Source organism: Vipera ursinii (assembly GCF_947247035.1).
Source record: "Vipera ursinii genome assembly, chromosome: Z".
NCBI lineage: Eukaryota > Metazoa > Chordata > Lepidosauria > Squamata > Viperidae > Vipera > Vipera ursinii.
The window spans coordinates 49762558-49789213 of NC_139517.1; the positions used below are offsets into that span (position 1 = coordinate 49762558).

Sequence of the window (26656 nt, forward strand, 5' to 3'; positions counted from 1 at the left end):
AAGTGAAACAGATGAGATCTGTGTTTGTGTTCTGACCATCTTGTTTCAGGAAAAAAAACAGAAAAGGAAGTAAAAAAAAATCATTCAATAGGCTGATCAAGTAGCTGAGGTAACCTGCTAAACTGATGAATCTATTTTACAATATGTTATCCGAGCACCTTTTCTGTGATCCTCCAACAGCTGCCACCTGTACAGAATCAACATCACTTTTCCCATCACATTTGGGTTGATGCAATTTTAATTTTGTGCTTGCAGTACCGCTGCTGAAAAACATGGGACAGATAGATCAAAAGACATATCTGTGTTCAATTGAACTACATATGGCTGCTGAAAAGACAATATTTTCCTTTATTGTGTTCTCAAAGCACTGCACCAGAATATGGAAACTCATTAGCTTTGCCAGCTTCTAAAGTTCTGTGGGAATGATTGGGCAGAAAAATAAAGTAAAGCTCAGCAACTGAAGGCACCATACCATTTATGTTCCCTGTTTTTTTAAACCCTCTTAATCTTTTCTTCTAGAAGAAAAACCGAATCATTCAGTTCTGCTCCTCTCAATTAGCTTTCCCAGCTCCACCTATTTTGCACACAGAGATTAGGCAATGGGGACCTTTGGCTTCCTTGGCTGTGTTTCTCGAGGCCTCTGGCTGGCTAAAACCCTCTGCACTTCCTTCCCAGTGTGTAGTTCTGGAAAGGAAATCACACTGCCTTGTTGAAGGTCGTCAGTTTGGGCTACAAAATTAAAGGTAAGGCTTTCTTTCTAATTCTCAGTGCAAATAAAACAGCTTTCAGAAACTTTGGGCCTGTGTATTGCAATTCTTAGCCAAATCTTCAGGCTTCTTTCTTGATTTGAGAGCAGAAAATAATAATTCCCCCCTCCTCCCCCAGTCCCCCTTTCAGAAAACAGAGAGGAAAAATCAGCAGCCAGGGTTTATATCTTTAGTACGTGAACTCTGTGGTACAATCTAATGTGGGCCTGTTTGAAATTATTTCTGCTGCAATTCCTTTAGAGTGGTTTGTGGTGAATGGGGCTATCACCTTGACCTGCTGCTCTGTAATGGAAGAGGGGGATTTGTGGCAATCCTCAAGCAGTGTGCTAAGGCAAAGTCCAGAACAAAGTTAATATTTTATAGCTTGTTTGGTGTGTGAATCTCATTATTGTGGCTTGTAAAATATTTTTGAATTAAATTTGGAATCCAGTCAGCTGTGAGGTGTTTAAAATAAGGGTTAGGGGATCCAGCTTCTGAAAAGCTATAGAGGAGAGTCTTCTTGGCATGAGTTTACAACCCCACTTCCTAATTTATTTAAGTAACTTAAATGGGTTTACACATTGTTTTGAATGTTTAAATTATGGTTTATGGAACAAGACATACCTGTAATTGTGGTTTCACCAATCTGAGTAAAAAACCAAAGAACATATAAGTTGTCATATTGTCAGGACCCACCCCAAACCACGTCTTAGGAAGACAAAAACTCTTGGAGTCAGTTCTAGTCCAAAAGGAATCTTTACTAGGACATGCTTGGTTGTGGGAATACAAGACAGGACTTAGTATTATTTTACAAATTGAAATTTTATAAAGGGTACCCAGTTCAACCCCCCTTCCCTCAACCCCATTTGGTCAGCCCCCATCCTTCTACTTCATGTCAACCCTTTCATGGGAAAGAAAAAAAAGGAACTTTGAATCTTTATGGTTATTGCCTTCTTCCTCTCCCCTTCTCTTTTGATCCCCCTAGATCAAAAGGTTTCCTTGGTCTTTGAAATAATATAAGGCAGGCTGAATCCACATATGCTCCTCCTTCCTTGGGAGATGGCAGAATCCATAATGGGGGGGGATAATGTTTTAAAAATACATTTATGAATGTGATATAAATGGATTCTGACACATATAGAACAAAGAATACTGAAATACATGCTCAGCTTGATTTTATTTGTGGAAGAATAGTGATCAACTTCAAAAAATTCTTCACCCATAAGCAAAACAGTGTACTTATATGAGAAGTGTAATTTATTTATTCAGTCTGCAAAGTTTTCTGCTTCAAAGATCTTGCATGAATTGGTAATTTTGTTGTTACACTGCTGTTTTTGAAAACATGGCCATCAGAGTATGTTAAAAAGATGATCAAGAACTTAACCATAGTCTATTTGGTTAACCTGACTTTATGGAGATGATGTATCAAACTATAAACTAACAATCACAGACTTTGCATAGCACACAGGTTAAAATATGATTGGCTGATTTGTGGTTCAAGATAATGATTGAGCAAAGCCAAGTAATCCTGCCCACATGCACTGGACAATTCCCTGAAATTTCTTGACAAAGTTTTCAGAGGTTGCCAATGTCTGGTTCCTAGGGCTGAGAGACTGTTATTGGTTTAACATCACCCAGCTGGTTTCATGCCTAAGGCAGAACTAGCATTCATGGTGTTGAAAGAAAAATCTTCATCAGGATCCAGTCCAAGCTGGGAATAATCAAAAGGGAGACTGCTTTAGAAAGAAGGTTGCAGTTTATTGAAGAGGAGAGCCACACAGAAAGATGGCTCTTTGAGAAACACCACATATTGTAGGGAGTGGTGGGTTTTTATACCTTCTTGGGCTTTTGTTTGGAGTTGTTCCTGTGGCATGAACTTTGACCTGAGTCTGAGTGTGCCTTCCTGGTATTCTGATGGTGGTGGGTTAATCCTATTATGTCCCAAAGGTCATATCCTGCTTCCCTGGGGCTGTGGCTGGTGACTCTTGGATTTTTTGGTGTGAGGGATTGTTGATTCTAGGGATCTTTCTTCCTAATCTCAATTTCCTGACTCCATTCTTTCTGACAAGATTATCACATCTGCATTTCTGAAGACCTTGTTTCTGTATGGGGCAGAAGGACTTGTGGGGAGGGGTTGGTTTCTGCTTTTAAGATCCTTTGGGGAAATATAATATTCTGCCCTTTTAAATATTTCCTTCTCTGGGCGTGGGGCTGACTTTCCACAATGGTCCCCCAGTTTCTAGCCTAATATCTTGATCATGATATCAAACTACAGATATTCTCTAGTATTTAAATACACTTCCCTAAACCAGAATGTCAAAACATATTTTGATTATTATAATTATAGAGGATGACCCTGAAAGTCAGAAGAAAGATCCATTATCAAAGCAACAATTCAGATAAATGACACTTGAGCCCAAAACACCTCAGATAGCCCTACCCAGTTCACATGAAGTTAAAAGAGGAAGGGAGGGAAGCACATTCAGACTTGCAAGATTCTATTACTGCAGGTGTTCTAATAAAAGTATCTCTTTTTTAAGAAAATTTTATTAAATGTACATTTAAAAATAAAAGTGGACGTGATTGAACTTCCCTAGCTACAACATTACTATTAGTATTACCTTATTGTTACAGAAAGAAATAACAAAAAGTTAAAATACATTCTATGACAGGACAGAGTATAACAAACTGTACATATAGCATCTGTAAATTTTTTAGTAAACTGTCTTTCAATCGTCACCGTTCTATTTACATGTCTTTCAGTTGTGTCCTGATATAGGTGCTAATAAGAAATCCTTACATTATCAACTAATCAAACAATAGTCATCTCAGCGATCCTCCTTATCTCTAACCAACTGTACAAATTTTGCCAAATATCATAATGGTTTCAGCCTTATTTTTGATCTCTAGGATTAACCTGTCCATTTTGGCGCAGGATAAAATTTTATCTATTATTTCTTCTTCAGTGGGTGTTTACTTTCTTTTCCATTTTTGAGCATATGCCAATCTTGCTGCGGTTAAAATATGCACTAATAAGTAGAAAGATGCTTTGCTGAGTTTATAATTAATAATCCCTAACAAGAAGGTTTCTGGTTTTAAATCAAGTTTTTGTAGTAATATTTCTTCCAACCAATTTTTTTATCTTCATGTCAGAATTGAACCAAAAGATTCCCTGAATCATTCTTCTCCCTGTGTCCAAAGTTACTATTTTTGCTTGGCTGTCAACGTTTGTACTGAAATCACCTAGAATGTATACAATGTATTTTGGGGGCTCTTGCTTCAAAATATTTTTAATGCTGGGATAGAAACTATTTCAATTTTCTATTTCTATTTTGAGCTCCATTGCATAAATCATTGGGGCATAGACTTGAATAACTGTGATTTTGAGGGTTTGGCACAGATTTGAATAGTTAGAATGTGATCATTAACCATCATTAAACTTTCAACTGCTTGGACAAGTTTCTTTATAAATGCTACTCCAGGCTTCTTGGTGTCATGTCCTGAATAATAAATAGTGAATTTCTCAGATTGGAAATAGCTGAAGTCTATCTAGTGTAACTGATAAGCACCAAAGGGGTTCATTTTCAATCTGGCCATCTCCTGTTTGATGGGTTACAGTTTACTCTGACTCATTGCTTTGTATCTATTAGTTTATCAAAATAAAAAAATACAGAAATACAAAGAAAAATGAAAATAATGGAAAAATAAGGGAGGAAAGGAGAAAGAGGGAAAAAGTGTAAACAGAATTTTAAAAAAGAAAAGCCTCAAATTGTTTTTGGGGCAGTAGAATAAGGTAATAGAGGTAGCCCTCGAGTTACGAATGATGAATATAGCCTGCCCATTCCATTCGTAACTCGAGGATTTGTAGGAGTGAATCGCATATCTTGAACACGATTCACTTCAAGTTTTCACCCACACATTTGCTAATTTAATGTGTGGGTGAATGCGCAGCTCATTAAGTGAACATGAGATATCTCAAGGTGGGGAAGGCCAGGGGGGGGCCTAGTTATGGAAAAGGCCATCTTCAGACTATCCAAGGCCTCCCCCGACCTACTGAAATACCTTATGCTGCTCCCTTCCCTGCGGACCCACAATTCCCCCCCCATCCTGTTGTGCTAGATCACTTACCTTGTGAAGATCTGTCTCCTCTCCAACCTCTCTGTTTCTTTCTCTTCTTTCGGCAAGAGCAGAGGGAGGCCTCCAAGGCCCACAATGGATCTCCAGAAGCATGTGGCCGCCATCCACAGCCTATGTTCTGGGCCTCCAGAGGCCCGCTGAAACATCCCCTAGCATCCTTTCTGGGCTATAACAGCATGGAAAAGGCCTCCAATGCCCGGATCGGGCCTCCAGAGCCCTGCTGAAGCCTCCCCCAGTGTTATTTCCAGGCATTGGAGGCCTCTTATGGGCTGCTGTCACCTGCAAATGACACCAGGGGACACTTCAGCGGGGCTCCAAAGGCCTATCTGGGCATTGGAGGCCTTTTCTGGGCTGCTGCCACCTGGAAATGATGCCAGGGGAAGCTTAAAGGGAGCTCTGGAGGCCCAATCCGGGCGTCAGAGTCCTTTTCCAGGCAGCTGTCACCTGGAAAAGACACCAGTAGCTGCTTCAGTGGACCTCCGGAGGCCTGTTCTGGGCCTCAAGAGTCCTCCTCCAGGTCTCCAAGGCCCAGAATGGAGGCCTTTGGAGACCTGTTCTTACCCGGCTTCCATTCCATTCTCTTTTGCAAAGAACAGAGGCCTAAACTACCATGAGATCATGTGAGATCAGTAGTGTGAGATCTCACCATCGATCTTGCATGATATTGTGTTACTTTAGGCCTCCATTCTTTGTGAATGCACTGAAGGAAGCAGCAAAACAGCCATGAAAGTGAAGGTGAGTATACACAGGCCTAGTGCCTAGGGAGATCCGGGGTGGGGGAGGGAATACCCAGGGTGAATGTTGCAGTCCCACTGCAGTTGATCATAAGGGTGAACGACTGCCATGGTGTGGCAACATGGGTAATTTTGGGACTTTTTTTGTAAACACTAGGGTTTGCTTATCGCATAACTTCGAATGTTCATTAAGGGAACACTCGTAACTCAGGGCTTACCTGTAACATACACTTTTTACTTTTACATAATAATACATACTAGCCATTCTATAACAACCATCTGTCTAATCAGCAAAACCCAATATCAAAGTTTCATTTTTTTCCACCTCAAGCAAGTCATTTCACATTGCTGTCCATTGGGTCTATGCAGTTTAGATCCTTGCTTTCACTAATGGCTGCATTAGTGAGCTGGAATTTCTGCTAGATTTTTTCCTGGCACATCATTGCAGGTCCCCATTTTTCTCTAGAAGGTTGTTGGATATCTTCTGATGGACATAATTCAAATGTTAAAGTCATGTCATAGGTGGTCTCACAGTGATAGCTCATAAGCATTGGTTCCATGAGGGCAATCACCAAGCAAACATTTATCAGAAGAAACTCATGAACTCACTCCAAGTATAATTTATACTATCCCAACCATAATTTTTATTTTATAAGAATGCCAGTAGGATTTATATGACAAGCTAGATGCTGTTTAATTTTTCATTCAATTGTTTTTAAATTGAAAGAATCTTTAAATAAAGAAGTCAGATGGGATATTGCAAGAGAAAGTATCTTTGAATGTGCTGGCAACATCTCTTTTGGATATTAAAGAAATATATTAATAATAATAATAATAATAATAATAATAATAATAATAATAATAATAATAATAATAATAATAAAGTTGGAAGGGACCTTGGAGGTCATCTAGTCCAACCCCTGCTCAGGCAGGAAACCTTATACCATTTCAGGCAAATGGCTGTCCAGTCTCTTCTTAAAAACTTCCAGTGTTGGAGCATTCACCACCTCTGGAGGCAGGTTGTTCCACTGGTTAATTGTTCTAACTGTCAGGAAGTTTCTCTTTAGTTCTAGGTTGCTTCTCTCCTTGACTAGTTTCCATTCGTTGCTTCTTGTCCTGCTTTCAGGTGCTTTGGAGAATAGCTTGACTCCCTCTTCTTTGTGGTAGCCCCTGAGATATTGGAACACTGCTATCATGTCACCCCTCACCCTTCTCTTCATTAAACTACACATATCCAATTCCAGCAACCGTTCCCTATATGTTTTAGCCTCCAGCCCCCTAATCATCTTTGTTGCTCTTCTCTGTACCCCTTCTAGAGTCTCGACATCTTTTTTACATCGTGGTGACCAAAACTGGATGCAGTATTCCAGGTGTGGCCTTACCAAAGCATTGTAAAGTGGTATTAGTACTTCACTTGATCTTGATTCTATCCCTCTGTTAATGCAGCCTAGCACTGTGTTGGATTTTTTGGCAGCTGCAGCACACTGCTGGTTCATATTTAAGTGATTGTCCACTAGGACTCTGAGATCTCTCTCACAGTTACTACTATTGAGCAAGGTACAACCTATACTATACCTATGCATTTGATTTTTCCTGCCTAAATGTAGAACCTTACTTTTTTCACCATTGAATTTCATTTTGTTAGATAGTGCCCAGTGTTCGAGTCTGTCCAGATCCTTCTGTATCTTAAGCCTATCTTCTGGAGTATTGGCTATTCCTGCCAGCTTGGTGTCGTCTGCAAATTTGATGAGTTCCCCATCTATCCCCTCATCCAAATCATTAATAAAGATATTGAAGAGCACTGTGCCCAGAACAGAGCCCTGAGGCACCCCACTACACACTTCCTTCCATGTAGATGCGGTTCCATTGAGGACCACACGCTGAGTACGGCCTGTCAGCCAGCTACGAATCCATCTGGTGGTAATGCTATCTAACCCACATTTTTCTATCTTATCAAGTAGTAGGTTGTGATCTACTTTATCAAATGCCTTACTGAAGTCCAAGTAAATTATATCTACAGCATTCCTCTGGTCCACTAGTTTTGTCACTTGGTCAAAGAATGTAATAAGATTTGTCTGGCATGATCTGTTTTTGACAAACCCATGTTGACTTTTAGTGATGACTTTGTTTGCATCAAGGTGTTCGCTGATTTGTTGTTTGATTATCTTTTCCAGAATCTTCCCAGGTATTGAGGTCAGGTTGATAGGTCTGTAGTTTCCTGGATCTATTTTTTTTTCCTTTTTTGAAGATGGGAACTACATCAGCTCTCTTCCAGTCCTCTGGTAGTTCCCCAGTGTTCCAGGATCTTTGAAAAATATAGTTCAGTGGTTCTGAGATCACGTCTGCCAGTTCCTTGAGAACCTTGGGGTGTAATCCATGTGGTCCTGGTGATTTGAACTCGTCTAGGCTGGACAGGTGCTCACTTACCATTTTCTTGCCTATCTTAATTTGCGTTTCTATTCTGTTTTTCATGGCACTGGTTTCGGTAGGTTGGACTGTTTTTTCCCTTTGTGTAAAGACAGATGCAAAAAACGAATTAAATAGTTCTGCTTTCTCCCTATTGCTTGTCACCTTCTTGCCACTTTCCCCCACTAATGGACCAATCATTTCCTTAACTTTTTTCTTGTTTTTTATATGTTGAAAGAAGCATTTTTTGTTATTATTGACTTTGGTCGCAAGCCTTAGTTCATTTTGAGCCTTAGCTTTCCTCACTTCATCTTTGCAGGCACGGGCTATTTACTGATATTCTGACTTAGTTATGTGCCCCTCTTTTCAATTCTTATACTTGTCCTTTTTATCTTTCAATTTATCAGAGAGTTCTTTATGCAGCCATGCTGGTTTCTTTTGAGAGCTGTTATTTTTCTTCTTTGTTGGTATTGTACTAGACTGGGCCTTTATTATCTCACTTTTCAAAATTTCCCAAGCTTCTTGAGTTGTTTTCCCCTTTAGGATTCTCATCCATGGAATTCTTCCCATGGTCTCTCTAAGTTTATTGAAATTAGCTCTTTTAAAGTCCAAGACTCCAGTTTGGCTGTGTTCTATTGCTTGTGCCTCCAGAATGTTGAATTCCAATATTGCATGATCACTTCCCCCCAAGGTTCCTGTGGCTTCGACACCTTCTATCATTTCATCTCTGTTTGTGAGAATTAAATCCAATATGGCTAATCCCCTAGTTCCCTTCTCTACTTTTTGGGAGAGAAAGTTGTCTGCTAGGTTTGACAGGAATCTGTTTGATCTTCCACTTGGTGCAGAGTTTGTCTCCCAGTTGATATCAGGGTAATTAAAGTCCCCCATTACTATTGTGATGTGCTTCTTACATATCTTAGTTAGCTGACTAGCAAAAAGTTCATCTATTTCCTCTGCTTGGTTGGGAGGCCTATAGTATACACCTATGGCAATGTCATTTCCCCCCCTTTTATATTGACCCAAATGCTTTCAAGTTTACAGTTTTCATCATTGTTGTGCTCTATTTCTGTAGAGATAAAGTTATTTCTTATATATAGAGCAACTCCTCCTCCTCTTTTGTTTAGTCTGTTTCTTTTAAATACCGGTAGTTTAAATCCCTCTAGCTGTGTGTTCCATTTGTAGGTTTCGTCCCACCATGTTTCCATCATGGCAACAATATCGTATCTGCCCTCATTTACCTGAATTTCTAGTTCACCCTGCTTACTGTTCATACTCTGTGCATTGGTGTATAGACATTTGAGTCCTTTATGACTGACCCTGTGTTTACTTGCTGCATAACTTGTGTGGTGCCTGGCTTCCCCTATTTTCTTAGATTGCCGGGGACAGTGATGTTCTGTATCAATTAACTCACTATCCCCATTATTTAGTTTAAATGTTCCTCCAAGAAAGCTGTGATTTTATTGCCAAGTAACTCAGTCCCTTTCTTGGATGGATGCAGACCATCTCTTTTATACATTTTTTCATTGGACCAGCTACAGACATCATGACTAATATAACCAAAGCCTTCTCCTTTACACCACTCCTTTAGCCACATATTAAATTCTGCTATACGCTGGCCTTTTCCATTTTGCTCCTTATACACTGGTAAAACCTCTGAAAAAGTAAGCCTACAGCCTATTCTGCTAAGTTCCTGCCCCAAGCTCTGGAAATCGTTCTGCACAGAGAGTGCATCTTTTGGGACAGATCATTAGTGCCAAGATGTACAATAGACTCCACATCACAGTCCTTGATGGCATTCTTAATTATTTTAGAAATACGCTTCTTGTCCCTACTGGCAGTAGCACCTGGAAGACACCTGAGATCTGGTTCACAGATCTCACCCTGCCAGATCCCACGGTTGTCCACACTGCCCTTCTCCTGCAGGATCTTTGTGGTAGAGGGGGCTGATAGCATGGAGGCTCAATAGGGTAGAAGGGCTGAACTGGACACCTAATTTCTGCCTGAAGAGCACAGATTACAGACCCTAGATAAATAATCTGTCCTTGTAGATTATATGATTTGTTTACAGATAGGACAGTTTCCAAGTTTCCAAGTTTGAAAAGGAATATATAGTACAAGGTGTATTTCTAATTATATAATTACTGTCCAGAGCTAAACAATATTGCTGGTTTTTTTTAAACAAATATGGAATAGAATAGAAAACATATTTTTAAAAACCCTAAAATGAAATGTTAGTAGGAAGACACCCTTAAAATATCTAGTCAGAAAGTTAAAATATAAAATTAGTCCTTTATTTGGCATGATGGTGAAAGTTTAAATTGATTAAACTAGGCTTCCCAGCTTATTTAGCAAAATGTTTGATAAGGAATGGATAGTCTTGCACATGTTCCATTTATTTTTTCTGATTATATTGCTTGACGTTACTCCAGATATGGCTACCCAAGATTATCTTCGTCAGGACTGCCAGATGGTCCATGGAATTCCTATGGTCTATGCATTCTCCTTTGACTGGGATAGAATTGAAAATTTCCAGAGTAGGCCAGATGATATTGTGATAGCCACATATCCCAAATCTGGTGAGTATTCAGTATTAGAAAAGGGGAACCTAATGGTTTGTCACCTTTTCATGAAGCCTTCATTTTATGAAGGTTTTTTTTCTTGGAACGCAGATTGCAATACAACTTCTGGCAAACTTAATGGGCTGTTTGTTTCCAGGTACAACGTGGATAAGTGAAATTGTGGATATGATTCTGAATAATGGTGATCTTGATAAATGCAAAAGAGATGCTATTTTCAATAAAGTGCCTATGTTAGAATTTGTTGTCCCAGGGAAGATGCCGGCAGGTAAGCTTTGATCCCACTTATTAATGTGTACTTTAGAGACACAGGGTAGAAAAGATCAAGAGGTGCATCTGGCAAGTCAAATTCTGCCTTCCTTTATTTTACTCTCCTGGAATGAATAAAAAGATTTATGTTGTGAGGAGTGGAAATATGCAAAATACGTATTTTTGGAGGAGGGTTCATTTACGGTCTGAACTAGGAGAACAACATGAAAAAATTAGCCAGAAAGTTGTTCATAGTCTGTTAATATAAGTAAGAGAAGGAGAAGGTTGCATCGCATGGAATAAGTGTGACATAGCTATCCAAATAGATGTGTTGCTTCAGGACCTAAGCCACAGGTCGGCAACCTGCGGCTCCCAGCCGCCCGGTGCGCGCGCACCTCTTCCAACGGGCAGTGGTGCGCGCGCACCTCTCCAAATGGAGGGTGGCACCGCCCGTTTGGAGAGGTGCACGCGCACCTCCCCGAATGGGCGGAGGTGCGCGCGCACCTCCCCAAACCTTTGGAGAGGTGCGCGCGTACCTCCGCGCGAATGGGCAGCAGTGCCGCTCTTTCAGGAAGCCCACCGCGGCCCGTCTGTGAAGCTGCCGAAAGCGGGAGCTTAGCAGACGGGCCGCGGCAGCTTCCGCAAAGAGCGGCGCCCCTGCCCATTCCGAGAGGTGCGCGCGCACCTCTCCGAACGACCGGAGGTGCGCGCGTACCTCCGCGCGAATGGGCAGCGGTGCCGCTCTTTCAGGAAGCCTGCCGCGGCCAGTCTGTGAAGCTGCCGAAAGCGGCAGCTTAGCAGACGGGCCGCGGCAGCTTCCGCAAAGAGCGGCGCCCCTGCCCATTCCGAGAGGTGCGCGCGCACCTCTCCGAACGACCGGAGGTGCGCGTGCACCTCCCCAAACCTTTGGGGAGGTGCGCACGTACCTCCGCGCGAACGGGCAGCGGTGCCGCTCTTTCAGGAAGCTGCCGCTTTCGGCAGCTTCCTCAAAGAGCGGCGCCGCTGCCCCTTCGCACGGAGGTACGCGCGCACCTCCCCAAAGGTTTGGGGAGGTGCACGCGCACCTCCGGTCGTTCGGAGAGGTGCGCGCGCACCTCTCGGAATGGGCAGGGGCGCCGCTCTTTGCGGAAGCTGCCGCGGCCCGTCTGCTAAGCTGCCGCTTTCGGCAGCTTCACAGACGGGCCGCGGCGGGCTTCCTGAAAGAGCGGCACCGCTGCCCATTTGCGCGGAGGTACGCGCGCACCTCCGGTCGTTCGGAGAGGTGCGCGCGCACCTCTCGGAATGGGCAGGGGCGCCGCTTTTTGAGGAAGCTGCCGCGGCCCGTCTGCTAAGCTGCCGAAAGCGGCAGCTTTGCAGACGGGCCGTCGCCATCGGGCAACCGGGAACCGGTTCCATCTCATTTTTTAAAAAATGGCAGCCGCGTGCGTCCGCGCATGCGCAAAAAACCTTTTTGCGCATGCGCGTGCATGGACACACACACGCAGCTCCCTCTTTTTTTAATTTGTGATGGAACCGGTTCCCAGTGGCTCTTTTTCTTTTTTAGGTTGCCGACCCCTGACCTAAGCCATTAAAAGAACAGTTTGTAGAGCATCATATGGCTAAAAAAATCCAAAGAAAAATAAGATCAAAAAGCCATTCAATAAATGGGGAAATCACTATGCTAATTAATTAATATGCTAACCCATATTAAAACAGAATACTATGTTTCTCATATTAATATCAAATTTTAAAAAACCAATTAAATGAAAAAAAATGAATCCAGTTTTCTAGCATTACTATTGGACCCATCTCCTTCAAGACTTACTTGATGACTATGGGGAATCAAACCATAATAATAGCTGCATTGATCCAGCATCTTAGTAAAGGATATTTTGCTAATTAAAAGTTATAGATCTCTTTTTTCCCCTCTCCTCTGGTCTGAGCTGTGACTAATAGTACCTAGGAAAAATAACTATCAAGTGGTCTTATACACACACACACACACACACACACACACACACAAGTACACACACATCACTACAAAAAAGAAACATTACAGTACACAAAACAAAATATAGTATTTTGAAGCCATTTTTCAAAAGACGTTTTTGAGTCCACTGGATGAATAGTGGAAATAAAAAAGAAAGAAAAGGAAAACAAATACCATGCAGACAAATCTCAAAGTTCAGAGGAGGATTAAGGGAGGACAAAGCAGTGGTGGGATTCAGATATGTAAACAACCAGTTCTCTGTGTGGATGCCGCTTCCAGAAGTCCATTCTGAGCCTGGGCAACAAAACATTAGCTACTAGTTCTGCCAAACTGATGCCAATTGGCTAAATCCCACCACTAGGACAAAGAATACATGCAATGTAAGCTTGTGCATGCATCACGATGTTACACAAACACGAAGGGGACAGAAGTTCACTGTAGTGGTGAGATGCTACTTTTGTTATTTTAACAAAAGCATTGGATAAGGCAAACATTTGATTAACATTCTCTCTCTCTCTTTTAATATTTAGGCTACATCCAAATTCCTCATTTGCCCATGATCATTCCTAAGATGGTTTACCAATGGGTGCTGGTTCCAGATTAGGCATGCTATGTGCAACATCAGAGAATTGAAAAACCTGATAATTGATTTTATTTATTTATCAAATTTCTACATTGCCCATTGTTTGCTTTTGGGTGCTTTACAGATAACATAGAGCAGCACTGCACATTTAGAGGAGAAAAGCCCACATTGATAAATTTAAAATCCTCACAGACCACTAAGGCCAACTAAGCTGGCACCAGTGGACCTGAAAGATGTTGAAGATGTTTGACAGTGCATCTTTTGGTGTGGTGGCAACAGCGAATTTACTAATTTTTTCAGAAATGCTTGGGGAGAGTAACAGAAGCAGCATGACAAGCCACATATATATGACCACCTGAAGTAGACACTCCTTTGACAAACACAGAAGAATGAATACCCTGCAAGTAGTTCAGTGTTTATATCTTCTACTGCTCACAAGACTTCTCCAGAAGTTATTAACTTGTTTGGAGAGGAGTTTAGCAGATAAATAGGCCTATAGATAGGCCAGGTTTCTCACAAACTCTCCAATAGTTGGGAAACATTAGGCAACACTGAATACAATGTATTAGGAATATCTGTTGATCAATTTGGCGAAGGTTCCTAAAGCTGGGTGGGAACTGGTCTTAAATACTGCTTTTATCAAAGTCTATCCAACGGTAAACATGAAACCGATGTTCAAAGACAATTCCCTAGGTGGATTGTAGAGTTCAATTATTAGTTTTGTAAAAATCAGTATCAAATGGGAAGATGCCAAAGTTGCTGCCGCAGACGGAGTTCATTGGAGGAAGCTGCCTTATGCACTTCATGTGAAAGGAACCAAATGATGGTAATGATGAAAAATCAATAATCATTCAACTTTTAATGATCCTTTTAGTCACATTATATTTTTCAAAGTTTATAAGTGATCTTTTAGTCTCTTTTTTAAATACTTAGATTAGTACTAAATAGTGTCAAGACTCAGCACTGACTTGAAGACCCCTACCAAATGTAGGGTGCCTCCTACATTTCCAATTATCTTCTATATCAGCAGTGTCTATATGATATTCCTTACCATCTTTCATTGTTTTGCTTGCAAGGCACAGAACAGTTAACTCATATACCTTCTCCTCGCGTGGTGAAGACCCACCTTCCAGTAAACCTACTTCCCAAGTCTTTCTGGGACAAAGGCTGCAAGGTAAATACATTTGTCAGCATGATACATTGTGAAAGGGTCTGGAGGGTGTCTAATCCAAAACAATCCAAACCTTTTAGAAGTAAATTTCCCTCAAATACTGTCATCAGAGATGCTAGTTACTTACATCTTTTTATGGAATGTGATGGTGTAGCTCTCCAAGAATAAATGTTATTTGGGGGATGTCAAAATGTCAATCCATACACCAGCACATTTGACTTACTTAACACCAGAACTCTTCATGTCATTTTGTCCTTTAGGTGGGAAGTCTTGCTAAAATGACAGATTTCTCCACCTCTTCCTTACACCTCATCAGTCTATCAATCTTTATTATGGTCCATATCAACAAATAAAAACATTAAAACAATAATAGTAAAATATAAAATGAAAGACAGAATAAAATATTGCAATTGATGGTGGATTAACAGTAGGCAACTAAAGTTTGTCTAATTTTACATATAGCATAGCAAAATGTGGCCATATTCAGAGAAATTTCTTCATACTGATCTGATAAAAGTAGTTGTACACAGGACTTCTGGTTTGTGATCGCAGCCCTGGTGGATGCATGGAGGCAAGCCTCCTCTCCAGCATCCAGTTTTATCCCACTGGGGGACCCTGGATCAGGTCAAAAGTCACCCTCTAGGGGCAACGAGCAAGGAGAGGACACATGCTTGATTGCGGAAGGGCAATAGCCCTTCCACTTGATCTGGGGCAGCTTTTCAAACCAACGGGGAAAAGACCGGCCATAGTAATATGGCTCATCACTAAGCTGCTGACAGCTGAAGTCAAATTTATTACCAAGCATTTTGAAAGCAATGCGGATGAAAATGGGTGAGATCTTATCTTCTCTTTGCCCTAAGTACTTTCTTCCTGTAAAAGCTTTTTGAAGTATCTTCCCCCTGTGAGGAGAGAGGGAAGGGAATTTCTATCTCAACCTCTAAGAACAGTGGCGACTGACTACCCAGGGAAATCAAAGCTTTAAAATAACAATTTCAATCTAATTGGATTCATATGTTTCTGAGATTTGGGGACCAAAAATGTTCCTATCTTTACTGGAGACTTTTGTTTTTATCTACAAAAAAGAAATAAAACTGGAAAAAGAATTAGAAAAATTTGGGACTTTTTTTAAAAGAAAAGAAAAGAAAAGAAAATCTTAAATGGTATCAGTGACATCTTATGGTGAAGCTTGGTATTTGTTATTTCCTAAAAATAGCCCAGAACATACATAAGACTTTCCTGACCTTGGTACCATCTGTGAGAGATTAAACTATAACAGCTGGCAGTAAAATTGGCCTTCTTGAACTGTGAATGTAAACTTTTATTGACTATTGATTAACAAACAAATTTTACTAGAAAGATTATTTACAAACACGTGAAAGATGGATGAAGACCAGGAAAAAGTTCTTGCCATCTTGAAAGCAATACATGAAACTATTCTTTCATCTTGTGATAAAATGAGACCTAAAATAAAAGATCAAGATGCCAGCTTAGATGCACAAAGCCAAACTTTGACTACAACCAAAGAACCAACAATGCAGAAGATAACAGAAGAAGTGGAACAATTAAATATTAAGACAGAAGACAATTGACCAACAAGTACAGCTGATGGAAAACCCAGACAAGGAAGTAACAACAGTGGCGTAGCGTGGGTTGTCAGCACCTGGGGCAAGGCAAGTAATTTGCGCCCCCTAACCCGTGGATTTTAGCACTCGAGTCTGCCTCAGGGAGCCCCGCATCCTGGGCGTCCGCCGCACCCCCCACCCATGCCTCCCCCGGGAAAAGGGGGAAGGTCCGGCATCCCCTCCCTCACGTGCAGCAGAAGCGCCGGGACCCGAGGCCGTGCCAGGAGGCGGGCGGCGCAGCGGAGGATATACAGAACATTCAAATAGAAGGAAAATATGTGCATCAATAAGACAAAACCAGATTTACATATATTATTCCCCTCCACTTGAATATTCATAAATATATTGGAGCAATATTACTTTCCTTCCCTTACGAAGTAGGCCCAAAATTTATGAAGTTCTACTTCTATTTACAACAAATTTGACCTTAATCTACTTGGTAGATAGAGAGGCAAAGTAGTTAACAGGTGAACCAACAGCAAAGTTAAAATGTCAAAGCACTTTGTTAATAATCTATATTCTATTTTACTTCTATAAAGCCTCAAACAGCTTCTTATTTACAGTAAGTTACACAGTGCCTGCTCATTTCTGTATCGGTCAACTGCCCCACTCTGATAGTCAACAAGAGAAACTCCTGGGTTTATTTTTTCCTCCAAGAGAATACGGTACTGAAAAGCCATGTGGGTACAGAAGTGGGAAATCCAGTTCTAACATTTTGCTTGTAAAAGTCATAAAACAAATTCCTCCTTTCTTCCCTGGATCTCCCACTGTCCTTTCAACATCAATCAGTTGCATTTGAGTTGTTTTGAGAACGATCTCAGAGAAGTGGAGGCAATTAGAGCTCCCAGACCTGTCACTTGACCTAAAATTATTTTATTTCCTCCGAACATGGGAACGGGGGTGCCCAACCTTCCGGGAAACACCAGGATCTCCCAGGCGGGGAGCCGGGCTGCGCCAAGAGGTGGGGCTGCGGGGCAGGAGGGGGTCTTGGGGGAAGGATCTGAAGGGGATCGGAGAGCCGTTCGTGGAAGCCGCAACCCAGGAAGAGGAGAAGCGAAGGCGCAGCTCTTCCCACGGAGCAGAAAAACTCACGAGGAAAGGCGGAGACTCGGAAGGGGAGGGGGGCGCAACTGGGGGAAACCCACCTGGCTCTCCCAGGAATCCCTCCTCCCCTTCCCGCCCCTCCTATTCCCTCCCCCTCTCACGGCATCCTTGCCCACCTGGCGCCCCTCCCCCGCCACAGGAATCCCTCCTCCCCTTCCCCCCCTGGGGATTCCCCCCTCCTGATTGCCCTCCCCCTCTCGGAGCCTCCTTGCCCACCTGGCGCCCCTCCCCCGCTAGGGGAACCTCCGCAGCCCTGGCGTAAGAGGCGTCGAGAGACCAGGAAGGGGAGATGGAGGGGCAGGAAGCTGGATTCCCAGCCCCTCTTTCTCCTCTCTAGGCGCAAAAACTCTGCGCTTAACTCCTCCGCTGAAGCGCTGCGGGGAGGGGGCAACTGGGGCGCCGCCGAGCAATGCTAAAGTGCTCCAAGCAGGAACAGCAAAGGACCGTCACCCTTCATGCAAAGCCCCAAGACCAAAAACTAGGATCCAGATTGAAAAGGAAAGTTGCGTGTGCCAATCTGCACCTCTAAATGCAAATTAGGAATTCGTCGCCGAGTGCGCCCCCCCAGATGTTGCGCCCAGTGCGGCCGGCCCCCCCTGCACCCCCCACGCTACGCCACTGAGTAACAACACTGAAAATAGAAATGACTTTCTATACAAATCAGAAGAAATTTGAGGAAAAAAGAAGAATAGATTGAATTGAAGACAAATATATCAAACGTGGGGGACTGGAATAACAGGGCAACAACTAAAAGAATACAAACAGGGTTGTCCTTCCAGAAAACTGGCAATCAAATGGTCTCTTTTAATTCATCTAACATGTATAAGAATGGAGATTTATTTGATGATTTTAAAGCGCTGATATGGAAGCCTAGTTGGCAAATGAAGAAAGTTAGAATAAGGTTGAAAAAAATGGGGTTTTGATTCATTAGAGTGGATTTTATATAGCCAATTAGAGGGTTAAAGGGAGATGTTGACATAAGGGGAATTTTGACATAAGGAGTTACTAGATTTAAAATATTCAACTGGAAACTAGTTGAAAATAAGGATTTGATTTGTCTAATATTGAAAAATTAGATCTAAAAGGGAAAAGAAAATTAATTATCATGAATATGTTTGACATTGATTAACCCAGGCAATATATATAATGGTTTTGATTTATTAAAGAGGATATTGTATTATTAAGTAGATGACTTAATATGGTGGGAAATAGATAACTTTTAGGAAATAGAAAATTATATTTAAATAGATAAAATGTGTATTTTGGACATCATAGTTTGCAATGAAGTGAGATAAGGGAAATCTTGGTTACCCAAGGTCTGAAAAATATGGATATCAAAGGTTAAATTGGAATATTGATGAGAAGTTAAAAAATATGTAAAAATTAATTACAGGATATGGATTGTTTATGAAGATTGAATGTAAATAAGATATGTATAAGCCAAAAATTTATTGATAAATGTAATAATGATGTCTTTATTGAGTTAATATAATTAGAAATGTACTAGTTTGAACACGAGATAGTAAATGTTAAGAGAAAAAGGAAAGAAATATCTGATGTTGTAACCTGAGATTTGCACTAAAGATTTTGTTATTGAATTATTGATTAACCCAGTCACCACATTGCTTTTTAAATACTGAAATGTAAAATTGGAAAATTAATAAAATATTATATATATATATAAAAAAAAAAACAAACAGCCACATGCTTCTCCCAGAAGAAGGAAGCAGAAACCACTAGCCTGATGATGACGGATGGGATTTCGTCGAAACGTTGCGCCTACACCTTTAGTTCTACGCGGGGAAAAACCCGAAAAACCAAGGATCCACATACAGGCACCCGCGAAAACCTCAGAAAACAAATATATATATATATATATATATATATATATATATATATATATATATATATATATATATATATATATATATATATATATATATATATATATATATATATATATATATATATATATATATATATATATATATATATATATATACAGTTGTACATAAAGAAGATCAGTATTTCCCAGATATTTTGTTAGGTAAGGTGTTATAAATTGAGTCTGTAAGTCTCAGAAAAAGTCTGTAAGTCTTACAAAAAATGCAGTATACCAGATATGAGCTATAGTTTTAATGGCCCCTTGTCTACAAGGGCACAGTCTCACCTTTTTTGATTCAGTCCTCCAAAACTGCTGTGGGAAGTGCATTGCAGTGCATTGCACACTCCATATACCCCACCTACAAAGTTTTGCTAATTCTTTAGTGGTACTCTATGAAACATATTAGGGACACGGTGGCTCAGTGGGTTAGGATGCTGAGCTTGTCGATCAGAAGGTCGGCAGTTTGGTGGGTTGAATCCTGAGTGCCGTGTAACAGAGTGAGCGCCTGTTACTCGTCCCAGCTTCTGCCAACCTAGCAGTTCGAAAGCACGTAAAAAATGCAAGTAGAAAAATAGGGACCACTACAGTGGGAAGGTAACACTGTTCCATGCGCCTTTGGTGTCTAGTCATGCCAGCCACATGACCACGGAGACGTCCTCGGACAAGCACTGGCTCTTCGGCTTTGAAATGGAGATGAGCACCGACCCCTAGAGTTGGAAACGACTAGCACGCATGTGTGGGGGAACCTTTACCTTTTACCTTTATAAAACATATTGGGTTTGGTGGTACTGCCATATAGAACAGAAATGGTTTTTTAAAAAATTATTGGTGAGAATTCTAACAGAGTCTGCTTAGAAAACCTATCTAAAAAGATTGAAAAGATTAAATCAGTGGTATTTTTCCTGAATTGAAGCAGATAAAGGATAACACTTCTTTAAAGTGAAAGTTTATGTTCACCCTGTGTGAACACCAAGTGAGAGCTGTATTGAAGGCTGTGAATCCCAGCAAAGCCGCAGGCCTAGATGGGGTGCTGGGGATAGTGGTCAGGAATTGTGCCGATCAATTAGCAGGGGTACTGACAAGAATTTTTAACATCTCCTTGCAAACGGCATGTGTACCATCGTGCTTGAAAGCAGCTACCATTGTCCCAGTCCCCAAGAAAGCTGCAGTTGAGTGCCTGAATGACTACAGACCTATTGCATTAATGTCTGTAGTCATGAAATGCTTCGAAAGATTGGTTCTCCAACATCTTAGGACATGCCTCCCACTGGACTTTGATAAACATCAATTTGCCTACAGGGGAAATAGGTCGACAGACGATGCCATAGCTACTGCTTTACACTCTGTAGCAAGTCATCTCGAGAAGCCTGGAAGTTACGTCAGGATGCTTTTTGTTGACTACAGCTCGGCTTTCAACACCATTTTGCCGAGCATTCTCATCGAGAAGCTGACTGACTTGAAATTCTCCCCCGCCATCTGCGATTGGATTCAAGACTTTCTTAGGGATCGGTTACAAACAGTGAGGGTCGGCTCTGCTTTGTCCACCCCCCTGAAGCTTTGCACCGGCACACCACAGGGCTGTGTGCTTAGCCCCTACCTGTACTCTTTATACACTTATGATTGTGTATCATCTGACCCATCCACTGCGATAATCAAGTTCGCAGATGATACAACTGTGGTGGGTCTTATTACAGGTGGGGATGAGACAGCATATAGGGCGGAGGTACAAAAACTATCCATATGGTGTAGTAACAACAACTTGCACCTAAACATCGGCAAGACGAAAGAGATGGTGTTAGACTTCCGGAGAAAAAAGGAGGAACCTGCCCCACTTTACATCATAGAGAACTGTGTGGAGAGAGTTTCCTCCTTTAAATTTCTGGGAGTCTACCTCTGTGAAGATCTGACCTGGAAAGTTAACACAACTCAGGTGGCTAGAAAGGCCCAACAGAGGCTTCACTTTCTTAGGGTCTTGCGGAAGAACAGGGTAGAACAACAGCTAATGACCCTCTTTTACCGGTCTACTATAGAGAGCGTCCTCTCGTATGGTATTGTGGTTTGGTATGCTGGTCTGACAGCCGCGGATAGGAAAGTATTACAGAGGGTAGTGAGCACAGAACAAGACATTGTGGGCTGTCCCCTGACACCACTGGATGACATCGCCAGGGCTCGTTGCCTTGGAAGAGTGAGGAAGATTCGCAGGGATGACTCACACCCTGGACGGTATCTCTTTACTCTCCTACCATCCGGTAGGAGATATAGGAATATAGCCAGCCGTACCAACAGGCTGAAAAATAGCTTTTATCCGTGGGCTGTTAGGCTTTTAAATGGGACATAATCTTATGTAGAATTGACTTGGGAGGCCAGTGTGTGGTGTAGTTGGTTCACATAGTGTGGTAGGATGGAGGGTTTGTTGTCACTGTGTGTTGGGGGGAGAGAGGACAGGGGGAGGCTCGGCTAATCTCAATGTACACATGTTGTACTTTGACAATAAAGGTTTATTATTATTATTATTATTATTATTATTCAACTGATTAAGTACTAATCACTTTAATCAGAATTTGAATCCTTTACCTGTTAATCCAGATTATATGTGTGTGCGTGCAATGCTCAGTTACAAATCAGGAGAAAATGGTTTTACAATTTAAAATTTATTATTATACCTTCTTCAGAAGTCTTGAGAAAAGAAAATTGTAAAGTGTTTTGCAGATATAATTATGATTACCATGACAATCCAACCCTGATGGATGGACACAAGGAATAAGAAAGACCATGAGCAGGCAAAAAAGCAGTGGGAGCAGCTTAAAACTTACTGCCAGTTTCCCCATTAAATTTCTTTGCTACAGACATGAGAGTTTTAGTAGCACAGTAATCCTCAACTTACACACAGCTGCTTTCCAAGTCAGTTTTCCATTTGAGCCCATTCTAGATGTAGAGATATAGAGACAAGATCACTATATTTTTTGATTTGCAGTCTCATTTTAGTATTTACTAATTACATTAGAAATTGTGAAGAATCTGGTAACACTTTTTTTAGATTAACAAGTTTCTTAAAATGTTTTTTTAAATAAAGGTTTAATGATTCTGGACAAGCCCAAGTACTCCATACATTCAAATGGAATTCTGTGGGGTTACCTGGTTGAGCACCACTGTTTTATAAGGTGCCATGATCACAGGTGGTTTTTCATTACTCTAGTCTCTTCAGTAGTGAAACCTACCAGTAGCTTATGCATTCTATGTGTTTTTTATTTGTTCCAATGAAGATGATCTATATGGCTCGTAATGCAAAGGATGTTGCTGTCTCCTTTTATCACTTTGACTTGATGAATAAGCTACATCCAGATCCTGGCTCTTGGGGTGACTACCTGGAGAAATTCATGTCAGGAAGAAGTAAGTTTTCAGGAAGTGATGAGACTGAGTGTGTTTGCTGCTCACTCACTGAAGAAAAACCCAAATCAGATTATGGACATTTTTTTTAGTAAGAAAAAGAAAATGTCTCCTTTTCAGATAGGGATATGAGTTATATATCTTATATATGAGTTGTATATCTTATAACATTGTATGTCTAATAGTGGTTGAAAATACACAAGAATAGGAGATTAAAGTAGTCTCATCATATTCAAATCTATTATATCTTTTGTAATCAAAGCTGCATTCTGAAAAAAAATGTGATTTCATACATTGGAGTGGATAAGTTTCCTCACCTATTCAGACAACAAAGACAAGTCTTAAGTAATAATGGGGCAGTCAGTCATTACTTTGAACAGTTGTTAAGTGACTGATTATAAATTGAGAAGTAGCTATATAATAATAAAATGTTGCTTGAACATTGACATTGAATGGTAGCCTTTATTATGGAAAAGACAAGCCTGATATTTGAACCAATATTTAATTGTTCTTTGCACTTCTTTTTTAACTGTGCAGTTTGGAGAAAACAATGGTAATACAAAAATTTAAGAATTTATTCTGTCTACATGTACAATTTGACAATATTCATATGCTGTTGTTTACAAGGGTGGAAGTTGTGCTTACAAGTCAGTCTTCACTCCTAGGGTCAATTTTTGGGAAAGATTTAGCCTTGCTTTTCAGGGCTAAGAGAGAATGTTTGGCCAGCTAATTTCATGCTTAAGGTTTCTTCTGGTTTCTAGCCTGATGATTGTAATCAGCACACCAAACTATTAGATATAGTAATTAGGTTCAGCCTATTGTTATCTTTATAGATAAAGCCAAAACAGAATGTTCATACTCCAACATATAGTGAGCTGAGGTACAATTTTACTTTATTTTCACAATCAGACCCTTGGCAGCCAGAGTTTTTATTAAGTTTTGATGTAGCCACAAACTCTTAGTCAGCCACAAATTAATAGAAAGCCTAACTTGTCCAAATTGTATTAGCATCTTTCTCCTGAAAGCTGACATAATTCTGAGCATGCATAGAGGTGTGTGGTAGTACAATACTATTAGAAGTCAGTGTAAGCTATAATTGCAGGCTGAAATAACCTGTGAGATTATATAAACATTTACAATTTAGAAAATTTTAAAGTATTCATTATACACATTCTTTCATATAGGCCAGATTATTCTTGGCAAATTCCAGGTGGAATTGAGGTTAACAAGCATGTGATTTACCTAAATATTTCTAGTGCTAAGGGGTGATTTAAAACAATGATTTCATAGCTCCTGCAAGAGTAGTTAAACTTATAACTGCTTGTCTCTTTTTTTTTTTAATAAGGAATGATCTTTGGCTCCTGGCATGATCATGTGAAAAACTGGTGGAATAAGAGAAATGATCACTCCATATTATACTTGTTTTATGAAGACATGAAAGAGGTAATAGAATAAGAATACCTTTCAAGTATTTTATAAATATTTATTTGTTTGTTTGTTTGTTTGTTTGTTTGTTTATATGCAGATTGACTCTAGGGGGTTATGATAGATGTATTTATTTAATCAGTGTTTTAAGGTAGCCCACTAGCTAATATCTCTGGGCAGCTTAAGAGAATTAAATCAATTTGAAAACTATTAAAGAGCAACTGTGCTGGGAGGAATCATATTACTGAGCCACTGCTATTGCTTACCAGAACCATACATAAAACTTAATGCTTCCTGAAGCCCAGTAGGATCAGGGCCATATGGATCTCACAGAGGATATTAGGGCAGGAATAGCATAGCGGAAATTTCCTTTTACAGATAAAAGCTTACATTTTATGTGTAATATTTTAAGAATCTCTTCCTTGAATCAAATATTGGGACCCCTTAGTTCCAAGAAGAGCGAGGAGCAGAGGGCCAGGGGCCCATTGGCTCTGGAGAATGGTTGGGGAAGAGCCAGTGGAGGTGGAAAGCTGGCTGTAAATGGATTGAGGCAGATGGGTTGGGGATGAAAGAGGCGCGGCCAAAGGTCCATGCCTAAGTGGCCCATTCTACCACCATAGTCATGTAATTGCAATCTGGCTGCTCGTGGACCTGTTTGCACTTAAGACCAGTTGCCAAGTACACTGAAATTTCCAATCTTCTCTGCTGATTCCTGCAACAAGTCACTGGGGAAGCTGGCCAGAAAAGTTGTCAGCTGCTGCCAGCTTCCAGAAAGAGTACGTCTCGTATTGAGGCTGGCTGAAAGAATTGCCTGCTGAAGGATCCTGCTTAGATTTTGGCAATCCAAGCAATCACATAGCTGAAATACTTCAATAGGAAGCTCTTTTGCTTTGAGAGCTGATTGAAAGAGCTGCATGCTTAAGGATTTCAGCTTTGTGACCACAAGCAAGCACATAAGTGAAATCATTCAGCAGGCTCTCTTTTCTCCAGCCCCCAGAGATGAGAGGGAGTCAAGCACCTGAGTTAACAATAGATTTCTGTCCTGTATATTTTATCCTCTAAGAACTTTCATGTGTGCAGCATAACTTTATGAAAGGAAATGTGCATCAACAAGCATATGATTTAAATATGATTTTCCATAGGATCCAAAGCGTGAGATTAAGAAACTCATACATTTCTTGGGAAAGAATCTTGATGAATCAGTTGTAGATAAGATTGTTTATCATACATCTTTTGATATGATGAAGAACAATCCTATGACAAACTACACGATGGCTCCAGCTGCTGTAATGGATCATGGTATCTCTCCGTTCATGCGCAAGGGTAAGAGGCTGTATGACCTCTCTGATCATAATTCTTTAATTTATACAATTGTTATTCCTTTATCACTCATTTTCAACTAATAATGTTGGATCAGAGGCAATATTTCAGTATATATACTTCATTCTCTATATGTGTTTTATTTGTATTATTGTGCATTTTAGGAATTGCTGGAGACTGGAAGAATCATTTTACAGTGGCTCAGAATGAGGCATTTGATGAGAACTATAAGAAGGCAATGGCAGATACAACACTGCAATTCCGAACTGAGATCTGAGGCTCCCATGAGCTGTAACAGAGCTGCTGCAGTTTCTTATAGAATATGTCATTCAATATGTTTTGAATTCTTACAAGTCCTTGGTTTTAAAGAAGAAGCAGATTCTCTTATAAATGAATCTTTATTTACATTTTGTGTTAAAAACACACCATACACCAACAAAGACAAAAAAAACATTTACAATATACAAAAAACGAAGAAATCAAAAAATTGAAAACCATTTCAAAAATTTCACATTCTCTTTTTGTTTCAAATGATACCTATATTGAAAAAGGATGCCAACCTTGATCAATGGCAGAAGGGTATTAATAAATTTATTTGGGCGGGGAAAAAACCAAGAGTTAAATTTAAGATTTTACAAGATGCCAGGGAAAGAGGGGGACTCAAGGCGCCGAATTTGAAATTGTATTATGATGCGGTTGCCTTGATGTGGGTTAGTGATTGGCTTAATTTAACTAATAAGAGAATACTTCATCTTGAGGGATGGGATTTGTTAGATGGATTTGTAACTGGCTGACGAACTATACTCAATGAGTAGTCCTCAATGGTACTACATCCACATGGAGAGAAGTAAGCAGTGGGGTACCACAAGGTTCTGTCTTAGGCCCAGTACTCTTCAATATCTTCATAACTTAGATGAGGGTATAGAGGAGGAACTCATCAAATTTGCAGATGACACTAAACTGGCAGGAATAGCCAACACCCCACAAGAGAAGCTCAGTATCCAAAAAGAACTTGACAAACTTGAACAATGGGCCCTATCCAACTAAATGAACTTTAATGTGAAGAAAAGCAAGATTTTACATTTAGGCAGGAAAAATCAAAGGTATAAATATAGATTAGGTGAGACCAGGCTCAAAAACAGTAACTGTGAGAGGGATCTTGGAGTCCTAGTGGAGCCAGCAGGGGGCAGCAGCCGCCAAAAAAGCTAATACAATCCTGGGTTGTATAAACAGAGGCATAGAATCAAGATCATGCAAAGTATTAGTACTGCTTTATAAAACCCTAGTAAGACCACACCAATTTTGGTCACGATACTGCAAAAAAGATGATGAGATTTTGGAA

At 40.5% G+C, this 26656-nt stretch overlaps 1 protein-coding gene across 1 annotated transcript; it reads left to right on the forward strand.

The window, feature by feature from the left end:
* The first annotated feature begins 694 nt into the window (after window positions 1–694).
* SULT1B1 (sulfotransferase family 1B member 1) lies at window positions 695–25683 on the forward strand. Its single transcript, XM_083376236.1, has 8 exons — window positions 695–743; window positions 10453–10599; window positions 10739–10867; window positions 14477–14574; window positions 22446–22572; window positions 23915–24012; window positions 25137–25317; window positions 25479–25683. Exons 2-8 carry the CDS (start codon window positions 10455–10457, stop codon window positions 25589–25591), a joined length of 891 nt encoding a protein of 296 aa, XP_083232362.1. The 5' UTR covers window positions 695–743; window positions 10453–10454; the 3' UTR covers window positions 25592–25683.
* Window positions 25684–26656: the final 973 nt, after the last annotated feature.